Genomic DNA, 14,467 nt, shown 5'->3' with positions numbered 1-14,467 from the left:
ATATCTGCATTGACAACACTTGAAAATGTTTATTTGCAAAGGTTGTGATCCTCTGCATCTTATGTGTGCTTTTTTTAACTGAGCAGTGCTTAAAGCAGTTCGGATGGATGTGAGTTTGAGCATTTCAGCACAATCATAATATCCCGCCTTCCTCCAATGCAGCCCCACCCCCTCATTCCTATCCCCGTTTTTTTTGTTTTGTTTTTGAAGAAACTTAATTTAGGCTACACAAGCAGACTTACTTGCTTAATACTGTCTCCGTGCACAAAGTGAGTTATATTGTGGCTGAAGAAACTGGTGGCTGTAGTAGGCTACCAGTACCGCACTGATCTGCTTGTATCACTGGTTTCACTTCAGATATGTCGGCCAGAACACCACTTATGCTTATAATGAGACTAGGAGAGGAGGAGTAGGGTTTTATCCGCTCTTTATTTTCCTTCTTTCACAGGCACAGCCGCATATAGATCGCGGAAAAAGAACATAGGCTTAAACTCCGCTCGTGAGGAGACGTTTGAACAGCTGTTGCGACTCGCGAATCGCAGCCGTTAATAACATGCACAAACTATAACTTATAACAGCGATCGGGACTACATGTACATACTCACACACGGGTGATTCACATTTACACTCAGATAAACACGAATGATGGCTTACTGTGGCAACTTGCTCACACACATCTCACCGAGGGAGAAGCGAAAGGAAACTTACTGAACAAAACAAACCCTTTCGTTGAGGACGCGCGTGCACGAATGCGCGGTACACAAGCAGACGGCAAACAGACAGGTCTGTCGGCCAATTAAATCGTTCGGTCCGAACGATTTGATTGGTTGTAGTTTTCACCTAATATTATGAGACTGAAATAATTGTTTCTTTTTATTCCTGGTGGGTCTACCATGCATTTTAGAGTGTAAAAACCTTATTTATACCATTTTAAAGTTATTTAAAATAAGTGTAAAAACTCTACAAAGGTAAGAATAGCTTTAATTAACAAAAGTGACCTAAAACCTAATTTGAATAAGGAACTTTTTTTATGCCTTTCATTAAAGGGTTGTCTTCTTTTCAACACATATTCCATATCAGCTGTATTATGGACTCATGTTTGGGGAATGCCAAGGTATGAATGTAGTTGTTGCAGTCAGAGGATTGGGTTTAATTGGGATCCCCTTGCGGGTTTTCTCTGCCTCTGTGGTGAATGATTGTTGATAATGAGCTACCAAGAGAAGCAGCCTCTCTCACACCTCCTGCCCTCTGCTCCCCCAGACTCCCTGACTGAGGTCACCGCTCACAACCTGTTCACCGGCCACGAGGTTCCCCTGGTCATCTCACACAAGGAGGCGTTCGATGGTTATCTGGACACCGTGATTGGTGAGTAATTGGTGTGCACGCTGTGTGGGTGGTTTTCACAAATTGCCCAGAAACGGTAGCTGGCAAGCGAGAAAGCAATTTGCATGCAATCTTGGAGCTGATATTGTAGAAAAAGGCTGAATACATGAACAAGCAGTAACGTTTGTCCTCGTTTTGAAAAAAAAACAGGAAAAGTATTCAGTTGGGCAAAATGTGCTCCCTAACAGTCCTACCATTTAGAAAAATGGACCCTTCATGCATATGTGTTTGCCTCACAGTAATGTGGATGCCATCATGATATGAAACCAGTGGGTGTTTGTCTCACAAAGATGTGGTGGCAAAGCCCAGGGGATTGTTCATGATTAGTCACATCACAACATGCTTAACATCACTACAGAGAGGTTTATTTTCTCTCTCTCCCTCTCTAACTCACACGCAGACACACACACACACACACACACACACACACACACACACACACACACACACACACACACACACACACACACACACACACACACACACACACACAAGAGATTATTTGTGAAAGTCCAATGTTTTTGTGTGTGTTTTTTTAACTTTCTAACATGTTCATGCTGCTGTCTGACAGGTAGCCCAGGCTGCAGTGAGGAGGACCTGTCTGTTGCTACAGATCTAAACCTGAAGTGGACCAACGTGTTACAAAGCAATGAAGATGGGACACAAATTCTGATCAACTCTGAGGAGGTCCGAAGCATTGATGATCACACTGTTAATAAAATGCAATAGCTTGATTTGGAATAATATTTTTGTATTATATACAATGTCTGTTAAGCTTATTCTATTGGATTTTGCACTTATTTATGGTGTAGAATGGGGGTAGGACTTGAAAAGCCCAGGCTTCTTCCTATCACTTTTCAAACGGGTCTAGTATGTATTATGCTGAAATTAGCTCTTTTTTTAATGTATATGCATATTGTTATTTGTTATAATTATTATTTTTTTATTTTCTATTGTTCAAAATAAAAATCTCATTCATTCATTCATATCTAACTTATATTGAGAGTTTGTAATGTAACGGTCTTGTCTTTCTGTAGTTCTCGGGCCTCACTAGAGAGCAGGCATTTGACTCCATTACCCTGAAGGCCAGAGAGCAGAAGGTCGGCGGCCACCTCACCAGCTCCAAGCTCCGGGACTGGTTGATATCGAGGCAGCGGTACTGGGGCACCCCCATTCCCGTGGTGCATTGTGGATCCTGTGGTCCAGTTGCTGTCCCTGAGGAGGAGTTACCGGTAACTTTACCAAAGATGCCATCTCTCAAGGGAAAAGGCGTGTCGCCGCTTGAGGCTGCTCATGACTGGGTCAACTGCAAATGTCCCAGGTGAGAGCACTGAGATGTGTTATTTAAATGTTTAATTGGGAAATCAAACGCAAAGTGATCTTCTATGCTTCATCATGTATCATGTTATCATCAACATCTTATATCCTCAGGAAACCCCTCTAAGTTAATCCTTATAACAATCATATAAAATAACATTTGTTTATTATTTTATATTTCTTGATTGACTTCTTTTGTAGCTATTTGTGACTGCAATTAGCCACATCTGCTTTTCTACAAGTGCAAGTGCTATTTTCTTCAAGGTTGTGATGCTGTATACAGCTACACATTGATTAACTAGAGTTGCAGCTTCTTGTCTGTAGTGTCTTTCTGAAAAGGCAGACGGTTACTCATTAGTTTCTACAGCTGGATACTCTTTTAAATAAAATGTCATTCCGAAGGGTTTTTAGCTGTTTTATAGCTACGAATATATCTTCTTCTTCTGAAGAAGAATTTTAGTTGCTGCCTCCTACACATGATAAAACTATTGGCTGGAATAAGAAGGCAATTTGAATTGTTAGGGATCATACGCCAAAAAGATTCGGAACCGCTGGCTTTAATAAATGACATTGGCATGAATTTACAATTGTGACGTGTGTGTTGTCTGATTTGGAATCGAGAATTATATTTCACCAAACAAGATCCTGAAAGTTCTTTAGAGGTACCCTTGAGCAAGTCACGGATTCACCAACACCACCTCCTGCTGCAACGTCTCGATAGAAGATCAGTGGCCCCCTTCAGATGTGTGGTGTTGTGATTAGGATGCCGAGAGGGCGGAGGATGTTTTATATCGTTCTGGAATAACACAAGCGATCAGGGAAATTATCTTGTCCATTACAGTGTTTGTGGAGTGAGAATTGAATTATGTGTAAACCCTTTTCCAGTGACAGCCTCTCCTCTGCGCTTCCTGTATTTCCCCAGGAGACCAGCAGTGACAAAATGAGCTCGCTGCAAGCTTTTTACAAGAACACAGAGCAATGAGAACAAAGCCCTTGTATTGTGTGATGAGTACCTTTTGTTCTGAAGGGGTTATGTAATGAGTGGCATTTGTGACAGGAGCAGCATGAGACGCTGATGAAGGTTACATAAACCTGATCTGTGCCTCCCGAGACATAAACACACAAATGCTGTACATGCACACACAAACCTTTCCCTTTTCAAATATAGGTATAATTACACAAACACACGCGCACACACCGCTCACCGGCTAGTCATCTCAGTAAAATGTCTGAGCATGCAGAATGCCTACTCAGCCGGCGTCTCCAGTGTCCCTTCGCTGACGAGGGAATACCTCTCTGAATAAGAGTAATCACCGCTGTGGCACCATGTTGATTAAAACAATGGCCCACTCAGTGGCAGATGGCACAAGTCATCAGATTGTGTTCACTCACTTTCAGAAAGCTACTATAATCCCCTCCGCCATCAGCGTTGATTGATGGCAGTTATCTCCGAGGCTCTGTTATCTCCTCTCTTCCCGTCTCCCCTCGGTTGTTACGTGTCTGTGGAAATTTCTTCTCCTCACTCGTCGACCATGTCCAATTAAAGTTTGAGTACAACACAGACGAGTCGAGGTGATGAGAGATGGCTCTTTATTTGTCCTTGAGGAAGTCATTTCCTGTATGCTAGTGTCGTCTCCTACCGTCTGCGGCACTGTAAATTGGCCTGCCAACTAAACCCTGCCTCGACTAAGGCCTGGCCAGAGAGGTGTGCATGCAAGATTGTGTGTGTGTGTGTGTGTGTGTGTGTGTGTGTGTGTGTGTGTGTGTGTGTGTGTGTGTGTGTGTGTGTGTGTGTGTGTGTGTGTGTGTGTGTGTGTGTGTGTGTGTGTGTGTGTGTGTGTGTGTGTGTGTGTGTGTGTGTGTGTGTGTGTGTGTGTGTGTGTGTGTGTGTGTGTGTGTGTGTGTGTGTGTGTGTCAATTCTCAGGTAAAGAGCGGGGCCATCTTTAGTTAGCACAGCAGTCACACAAACTCATACACACGCATATTCGCAGGCAGGCAGGCAGGCAGGCAGGCAGGCAGGCAGGCAGGCAGGCACGCACGCACGCATGCACGCACACACACACACACACACACACACACACACACACACACACACACACACCGCAGATGGGGGGCTATTTTCAATGGGTAGAGAGCCAAGGTAGAGTGGGCAACTGCCTCTCCTGCTTCATCTGTTTGAGAGCCTTTTGCCTGTTTCTGGCTCATACTGCAAACGCACACTCCCACTTCACACACTTAGGTATCCAGTTTGCTTGAGATTTAGTTAACTACTTTGTTTGTTGGGCTCCTTTCAGGGTTCAGAGAAGGGCCGTCCCTAGAGAGAGAACATCTGTGTGTTGCATAATTTGATCTTTTGTGGTCCGACTGTAGCCAGTACCAGATGTCTGTCAAACGACCGCAATCTGGCCTCTGTTTGGCCAGTCTTGTGTGAGAGAAGACGTGAGAAAACTTGCTTGTTCCAGCAGGGAGTTGGCACTAATTATCTATCTCCGTTTTGTTAAGTGTCTATTTTTGATTTATTTTGTGATGCAACAGGCTTTGTTTTACTGCTGGGTTTTCATCATTTGAAATTACACCTGGTATCCAATATTAACCCTGCTACACCTTCGCCTTGTTGCTTGGCAACCTCCGGCACTTACCTCATCATCACAGCCTTATTATAGAGGCTGTGGTAGGTGGTCGAGGGGTTTCGCCTCTCAGTCTGCGTTAGTGAGTGTGAGATTAGAACATTTTACTGTGTGATGAATCTTTGTGAGGGAAAATGCTAGGACAGGTAGACAAGAAAGAGAATAAACAAAGACATCCCACATGTCCAGGGGACGATACCTGCTCTGTTGCACATGGTGAAGCTCAGAGCCGCGCTTCTGTTTATCTTTCTGGGACACTGATTTTTAACTCTATGGAGACTCATTATAAACTAAAAGGCAGACACTTTCACTGTTCCATTAAGTGCTTTAAATCAAATCGGAAACAAAAAAACACTCTTCAAAAGCTCTCTCTGCCTGTGTCTTTGCGGATGTCCTTGTTTCCACTATGAATGTGATGTTGGCAGATTCGCATCACCTACCCACTATACTGTTTGCCTTGGATAGAAAAGGGGCACAAGGTGGCATTTCCAACACAAACACACGTTCATGTGTCTGGCCTGCCAATTGGTTCCCTGTTAGCTCAGCCTGTTAGTCAGGGCACAGGAACAGAGCTCTGGAGCCAGCCTGGTTTCAGCTGTGCTTCTCTACAGGGACATGGCCCCCACAGCCAAATGGAGCCAGCTTTCCACTCATGCACACACACACCCACAAACATAAATGCCCCATTTCACTAAGCATACAAACAAAGATCGTTCATTTGTTCCTTTTCAAAGTCTAATATTGATTTTCATTCTGCCTCTGCCAACTTTCTCTCTCTCTCTCTCTCCCTCCCTCCCTCCCTCCCTCCCTCCCTCGCTCTCGCCCTCCCGTCAGATGTAAGGGCCCAGCGAGGAGGGAGACTGACACCATGGACACTTTTGTGGACTCAGCCTGGTATTACTTCAGATACCTAGACCCTCATAACCAACACAGGTATGGCTCCTCTTGAAACTTCAACTTGTTGACACTGTGAAGCCACCAAATTCAAAGCCTGTGCTATTATATTATATTTATATTTATACATCTAACCCTAACCCTTTATTCCTCACACTGGGACAGATTTAGGCTAAAATTTCAAATTTCTTTTTTAACACTGTTTGTTCACAGGGAAATTAAATGTATGACTATCAGTCTGATTAAAAGAAAACCCACTAAAATGCATATTCCTTTCTATACTGTAATCTCTCCTACAGTATGTAAAAATAAACATAATTTTCTCACACACATACACACACTGCACTTCTACAAACACACTTACACTAAATGCGCTGTCAGAAAGTGACACTCACACACATAATTATGCTAACCGTAAGAGTACCCACTCTCTCCAATTTACCTGATTGGGACATGCATATACTGCCTGTGTAAGATCCCTTTACGCACAGTCACACACACTTGCCTGGAAGTTGAAATCCCTGCCAATAGAGATTATGGAGGCTCGGCTGTCACCTGCAGGGATTGCGGCGATACCCTGAGTTTAACAAAAGAGATTAATTTCCCAGTGCCCTGACCTATCTGTAAAGCTGCTTTAAAAGGGGGGGGGGCTGCACTCCCCATCACTTTTTCTAAGCGCGACAGATTATGGCACAACAGAAAAGACAATTACACTATTTGTGCATTTCAGTCAGCCTGCTGAGCCTTATGCGCACAAGGAGGGGAAGCGATGAAAATAGGACGCAAGAGATGTTGAAAGTAGCAAGTAAGAGGAAGGATGCAGGAAAAGTGTGTGTGTGCGCGTGTCCGTGTGTGTGCACGCGTGCCTGTGCCTGATACCAACAAACAGGCAAAAATGATTTTCAGCCTTGTGAGTGAACAACTTTTTTTCCCATCTGGTTCAATTACCTGGAGACACCATCAGCCAGACAGGGAAGGCGAGGGGCAGAGAGTTGTGGAGGAGAGTAATCGCTAGTGTGAAAGGTGACACACACAGATAGCAGTATGCCCTAAAAAGCATCATTAGGTGGAACCCCTGGCTGCCTCTGATGTATATTACGCCAGTACACCAGGCTAAATTTTTACATCTTCTTACACATGTTTCTTCACTAACATGAGATGCTCAGTTTGAACACATATTACTTCATTATGTTTTTTTTCTCTTTGGAGAGATAGACTTCAGGATCAGATTCAGCCTGCCCCCTAGAGGAAGTATATGTGCATTTTTATAAAGCGTCAAACAACCAGTGCTAAATGACAAAATGTTTATATTTTCTACAGACAATAAGTTAACATTTAAAATAATAAGACAAAGACGACAAGGTAAAAGAAGTGGATGGAAGAAGTAATGTGTTTTAATACAGCACAGTTTAAAACTAGGTTATAGAATGCTTTACCCAGGAAAATCTGTTAAACATGTCAGCACCACAGTTAGATAGTTAGAAAATAAGTTAACCTCTAGATATCAAATTATATGCACCAAAATAACATTAGAGTGGAAGTAACAAATATATATGAAAAAAAAAACTACATTAATAAAAGCATGTGTATTGGTCTACCTACATCTTTATGTTTCTTGGAAAAACCAGGGAGTCATGCATTCTATATTTAGGTAGAGGGAGTCGGCGGTGCAAGCTTTCATGGATAAATTAGAAGAGGTAAACAACATCTACATTCATACATTTCACCAACAAAAAATCTAAGGTGTGAAAAAAGACTTCATAGCATTTACACAGTGTTATTCATTTGATGTTTGGGAAGTGCAGTGCAAAAAGAATAAGGGGACAGAAAGGACTACATCAAACTATGAATTAAAAATCTTCAACTATCTTGTCACCAACATTTCAGACTCTTTATTTTTACTATTTTTATTATTTCTTTACTATTTTTTTCCTCCTCTACCTTCCCAGGCCTTGGGAGCGCCACCTAGCGGATCAGTGGCTGCCTGTGGATGTGTACATTGGGGGGAAGGAGCACGCTGTCATGCACCTGTATTACGCTCGCTTCCTCTGTCACTTCTGCAAGGATCAGGGCTTTGTCTCTCACAGGTACAGTGCTTTTACCCTGCTTTCTTGGTTGTGCACATACAGCTCTATCTATGGATTAACCTTCCTTTCTGTTTTGTTTTGTTTCGTATTTTAGGGAGCCTTTTCGGAAGCTGCTGGTCCAGGGTCTGGTAAAGGGCCAGACTTTCAAACTGGCAGAGAGCGGCCAGTACCTAAAGAGAGAGGAAATAGACCTTACAGGTACACACTAACCTGAGTAAGCAGGGTGTATTGTTAGTGTGACACATCTGTAACAGAGGAGTTGGAGGAGGAAGAGGAGGAGGGTGGCTTCCCTCTGTGTGGCTCCGCAAGATAAAAACCACTAGTGATATAACAAATTAGAAGTCATGGCAACATGTTCTTGGTCTTTTGTTGTTGTTGTGTGTAGCGACATCAATAGCCCACTTCATCTCTTTTCTGCAGCTGATAGCAATTCCTCTGTTTTGTGCTTTGTACCTTTAGTCCAAGTGAATGACAAGCTAACCAGCTGCTCTTGACAAAAGAGACCCGAGAGATCTGTAACAAAGATGTTCAGCTTCTTTGTGTTGCTTGGTAAATAGGAGACACTGGAGGCATAGTGAAGCCTCTTGATGCTTCATGTTACAGACTCTGATTGACTTGGCTCTACACGTTATTTCTTCTGCCTTTTTTTGTTTTTACTAATTAGGACAGAAGAGCAGCCAATAGGAAAAGCTAAAGTCAAACAATTAAAAAAACAAAAAAAAACATAGTTTGATCATAAAGAAATTCCTTTTAAGGAAAACAAATAAAGAAAATTCTGGAGATGACTGAAAGAGTATGGTATTTACTCTGACTCCTAACCTACCTCTTCCAGTTAAGGAGCCGGTGTTGCGCGGTGGCGGTGGTCCTGTTGAAGTGACGTGGGAGAAGATGAGCAAGTCCAAACACAACGGCCTGGATCCCCAAGAGGTGGTGCAGCAGTACGGCGTGGACACCGTTAGACTCTACATCCTTTACGCTGCGCCACCAGAACAAGACGTCCTCTGGAATGTCAAGAGTGAGCCGTCACACTGACTCTTAAGTTATTATTTAGCCTTAATCAGTTCAGAATGATACAGGGCGCATGTTAGTTTAGTCAGATTACGCTTTAGTTTCCTCAAAGAAACCAGTACCACTTTCGAACAAAGTCAGTCTTAATTTTGAAAAAAAAAATAGTTTCTCCCACAGTATGTTAAAAATATCTTTCTGTGTCTGTTTGCCCTCACCACCTCAGCGGACGCCCTCCCTGGGGTTCTACGCTGGCAGTCTCGGCTGTGGCAGCTGGTGACCAAGCTGAGGGCGGCTCGGCAACTGGGAGACATCCCCAACCCCTCCCTGCTGAAGAAGAAAGAGCTGGCAGAGACCAAGAAGATCTGGGAGAACAAGAACTACGCCATTCAGGAGGTAGCGACTCCATAGCCTTAGACTACGAATAAATTCACATTTAGATATTGCACCTGTCTTTACCAGTAGGGGTCAGTAATGAGATTTATTGTCTCAGCTACAAGGTATTGTATGATAACATGGTCCTATTTAAGATGCCCCTGATTTAACAGCCCTAAAGTGCATAGTCCTTCTAGTTCTTGCCTTTCCTCCCAATGCTACATCTATCGTAACCTGAAACCCCAAGAGAAAAGAATGAAAGAAGGAGCAGATGGAAAGGGATTTTAAATCCACTACATCTCCTTTCACACTTTATAAATAGCTTCCTTTGGTTGCCAGGTTTGATTCTCTCTCTTTCCACCCCTCAGAGCTGGTGCTTTTAATGGATATGTGGCTGTTTGCAATAAGCCCCCCAAAGCCAGGGCTGTCCTTTGATCCATCCCTTATAAAAAGCCTCAGTGATCGACCTCCTCCTCCCTAAGGCCTTTCCCAAATGGGTTCCTCTTCCCAGAAGGCTAAGCAGGGGAATGTTGATGTACTGACTGTGTGCCTCCAGCTGGTGCACATAGTGATAACAGGGCAGCGCCTCCTCTTTTAGGCCGGCCATTGTTTCTATTAATCCTCAAAGACGGACTCATAAATATTCCATGAAAGGGTTGAATCCATGTGGGAGCATCGGCATGTCCAGTACCCAAAACGGAAAGTTTAGCCTGCGACTCATCTGCTCTTTTTGTACTATTGTTGGTATTTTCAGGTGACATCTCACTTCACTGAGGACTTCCTATTCAACGCAGCCATTTCCCGCCTGATGGGACTTACCAACACACTGAGTGTGAGTGTGCCCTTTCCAGTACCTTGTACTAAAGATATCACATTATTGTTTATTGCTGTACACTTTGTAAATCCCATTTTTACCACTGTGTGTGTTCAGAGTGCAACAGTCAGGGTGGTGCAGCACAGTTTGGAGTTCGAGGAAGCTCTGGCTTCGCTGGTTATGATGACGGCCCCCATGGCCCCTCACCTGGCTTCTGAACTCTGGGCAGGTTGGTGACACGAACTATTCACAAATACTAAATCATGCAATGAATCAAACAAGAAAAGTAGAACCTGTCTCCACCATCATACCACAAACCTGGAGCTGGCACTAAATGTACATTGCTAAATAGGTTAGTTTAATTTGTTTTTTGTAAGACTCAATGGCATCACCTCCCAGTGCATGAAATTTAAGTGTGACGTAGTGACTAAAGTATGTGAGGTTTGTGGTCAATTGAAATATGTCTAATGTCTGAAAGAGGAAGTTGGCTAAGATGAATGTAATGTTGATGCTGCTTCTTATCTAATACCAGTAAACGCCTAGCAGTGACGTTATCAACAGCAATTAAGTCAGTACATTTTTTTATGTTTATTTAATTTTTAATATTGTTATACAACAGTACACTTGAAATATGCTCACTGTCTATCCAACAAAACTAAAAGCAGAGCTGAGGGCCCTTGGCTCAAGTGTAAAGAACAAATACAAGGGAAGACCTAGCGTCACCTTTTTAATGTCTCTTGTGCAAAGTTGCCCTCGCACTGGCCTGGAGAACATCCCCTTATTGTCCATGACACACATACCCAAGCTTTTTGCACCCAGCTGAGAGAAAAGAGGTTCCGGAAAAAACACATTGTCCAGCTGATAGGAAAAACTGACTGGGAGGAAAAGGTGTCTGAATGTGTGTGTATTTTCTTTATGTTTGTACTCACATATGTTGCAAAGGACAATGTGACCTCTCCTGCGCTCAGTCACATTATGCTGTTCACTCTCGCTCAATGTTTGACACACACACACACACACACACACACACACACACACACACACACACACACGCGCACACGCACACGCACACGCACACGCACACACAGTTAGGAACAGAGGAAGTTCACGTCCTTACCTTGTGTCTCCAGGGAGATGCACGCTTGCTGGTCTGAATGAATGAGACTCAGAACACCGGCTGGTGGCGTGTTGTTTGACCCTTTCCCTACAAGAAAGGAAAACAAATTTGTTTAAAAAAAGAAAAGCAACATAAGAGTCATCCCTAGAAATGTATCTTGCTTTAATGCCATTAAAGGAAAACAGTTGTTCCATGTTATGGTTTATCCTCACTTACTAGTTTTCTTCCCGGCAATAAGGCACAGCAAAAAAGACCCTCTCCTCAGTGTCACCTGTCTTTCCTCCCGGGTCTTTTCCAGGTCTTTGCCAGGTGAAAAACCCCCTCAGCCCCCTCCTGCAGCCGAGCCAAGACGTCCTTCAACAGGTCTGGCCGACTGTCGACCCTGAGTACCTGGATGTCCCCGACTTTGTGGAGCTGTCTGTACGGGTAGGATCACACAAACAGTATGATCTCACCAAGGGTTTTTGGTAAACGTTCACACATATATATATAAATATATATATATATATATATATATATATATATATATATATATATATATATATATATATATATATATATATATATATATATATATATATATATATACATATATATATTATATTATATATATATATTTGAGTTTAAGAACGGAGAGTTTGAGTGAAAATGCAATTGGATGCAAGAGCAAGCATGTATATATATATATATATATATATATATATATATATATATATATATATATATATATATATATATATATATACATGCTTGCTCTTGCATCCAATTGCATTTTCACTCAAACTCTCTGTTCTTAAACTCAAAGTCTTAGGTCCATGATTACATTCATAGTCTGTAATTTTGAAGACAGCCTATGATTACCGTGTGTGTGTGTGTGTGTGTGTGTGTGTGTGTGTGTGTGTGTGTGTGTGTGTGTGTGTGTGTGTGTGTGTGTGTGTGTGTGTGTGTGTGTGTGTGTGTGTGTGTGTGTGTGTGTGTGTGTGTGTGTGTGTGTGTGTGTGTGTGTGTGTGTGTGTGTGTGTGTGTGTGTGTGTGTGTGTGTGTGTGTGTGTGTGTGTATGTCAAGTGGTGTGCTTTATGCTAAATAGACAACTTGGTCAATAATTAAAAGACAGGAACAGAACACACTGTTATTCCTAACTCTTACACTCATTTCCTGTGCCTTATTTCTGCCCCGTGAGCTGAAATACCAACATAGTGGAAGCACTTGGCTTGGCGGTGTATGTCATCAGGAATGAAAGTGTGTATGTGTGTGTGTTTTTATGTGTGTGGCGTTTCAAAGACATACGGACAATCAGAGATAATATCCTGCTGTGATGGTAAGGGTTTTAGAAAATCCAACTTGGATCAGATCCAGGAATCACAAACACACTGGCACATGAATGAACACAAATACACACATGAACACACACACATGCGCCGTCAGTCCCTAATGTGTCCTCCTGAATATTGACTCAGTTAAAAGATAAAAGCTGCTTTTATCTGACTGTTTTCTCTGTAGACAGTAGAGAAACTGCACACACACACACACACACACACACACACACACACACACACTACACATTACACACACACACATGCACGCACGCGCACACACACACACACACACACACACACACACACACACACACACACACACACACACACACACACACACACACACACACACACACACACAGTACTGAGCTCCCAGGGCTCGACGGTCATGATGTTGATGGTCTTACTTCAAACTGAGCTCTCTGTTGTGGGTTTCCTCAGCCCTGTGGAGGCAACCCCAGTCCCTCTGTCCTCTAATCACGCACTTGGGTTTGTCCCAGAAAGGGGGCCAAGGCTGAGTTGTCTCACACACACACACACACACATAATCACACAGCACTTTCTACACATACACACCATTAATTTTCAACCACTTCCAGAGACATGATCACATTCGCTGTATGTGTGCACGCATACACTTGCTCCTAAACGTTACAAGACAGGAGTGCCCTTCCCATACCTACCACTAACTATGTGTTTGAAGGGGTTCACTGTATATGTGGAAGAAGAGGTGGAGTCAGTTATTTTGGGACTACTGTGCCAGGAAGGAAGACTTTGGCTACAGCCTGACGGCGCCGAACTACATTGAAATGCTTGTTGAAAGGGGGAAGTAAGACGTAACAGATTAGTAACGTATCCCATCTATTTATCTCTTTTATTCTTACCCTCAGATAAACAACAAGGCCTGTGGGACAGTGACCGTGCCTCTGCAGGTGTCCAAAGATCCGGAGCAGGTGCAGCGGTTTCTCCTGGAGAGCCCGCTCGGACAGAAGCTTCTCGGCGAGCGCAGCATCAAGAGAGCCATCCTCTCCCCCAGGACCGCCCTCATCAACTTCCTCGTTGAAGAGTGATGCGAGAGCCTTCACTTCTGCTGCTTGCGTATCTGCTAGAATGCTGTGAATGGCTGACAGTGACTCAGCAGGAAGAGAAAAACTAAATAAGGTGGACTTTTTTTATGTCATAAACTAAGACAAAGAGAAATCGGTTTATAATAATGTCAAAATGTAAATATGTCTAAAGATTTTCTTTTATTTATATTTTCCTGTTTTTAATAAAAGATTCTAAAAGTAGTGGGTTTTATGGTCACTTTTAAGAGTTGCTACAGGGAGTCACGCGCCTGTGTCTTTCAGATCATCCTCCCGTTTAGTCAAACCCTCCTGACCATCACATCATACAAGCTCACTCTAAATTCCAGCCACCATTCTTCCATTCAGCCATAGCACAACTTTCAGCATGACACCCAGGACCAAGACTTCACACCTCTGCTCTATGCCATATGCCTGTCTGCTTGGCATCTCGCCCAGAGTCCTG

The 14,467-nt window shown here is 43.1% G+C and overlaps 1 protein-coding gene across 1 annotated transcript in view; it reads left to right on the top strand.

Annotated features, from left to right (window-relative positions):
• lars2 (leucyl-tRNA synthetase 2, mitochondrial) overlaps positions 1-14,131 on the top strand; it is a 28,126-nt gene extending 13,995 nt beyond the window's left edge. Inside the window, exons 10-21 of the mRNA XM_080039479.1 lie at positions 1,261-1,365; positions 1,955-2,070; positions 2,421-2,704; positions 6,163-6,261; positions 8,172-8,309; positions 8,404-8,507; positions 9,142-9,324; positions 9,541-9,710; positions 10,444-10,521; positions 10,621-10,732; positions 11,919-12,046; positions 13,828-14,131. Of these exons, the coding sequence (XP_079895605.1) occupies positions 1,261-1,365; positions 1,955-2,070; positions 2,421-2,704; positions 6,163-6,261; positions 8,172-8,309; positions 8,404-8,507; positions 9,142-9,324; positions 9,541-9,710; positions 10,444-10,521; positions 10,621-10,732; positions 11,919-12,046; positions 13,828-14,007 (1,697 nt within the window). The 3' untranslated portion in view covers positions 14,008-14,131. The remainder of the gene's footprint in view (positions 1-1,260; positions 1,366-1,954; positions 2,071-2,420; positions 2,705-6,162; positions 6,262-8,171; positions 8,310-8,403; positions 8,508-9,141; positions 9,325-9,540; positions 9,711-10,443; positions 10,522-10,620; positions 10,733-11,918; positions 12,047-13,827) is intronic.
• The last annotated feature ends 336 nt before the right edge of the window (positions 14,132-14,467 follow it).

The sequence above is a fragment of the Ammodytes marinus genome (assembly GCF_949987685.1).
Source record: "Ammodytes marinus genome assembly, chromosome: 13".
Classification (NCBI taxonomy): domain Eukaryota; kingdom Metazoa; phylum Chordata; class Actinopteri; order Uranoscopiformes; family Ammodytidae; genus Ammodytes; species Ammodytes marinus.
Note: the sequence above shows the minus strand (reverse complement) of the source record. Positions and strands in the feature narration are given on the sequence as shown.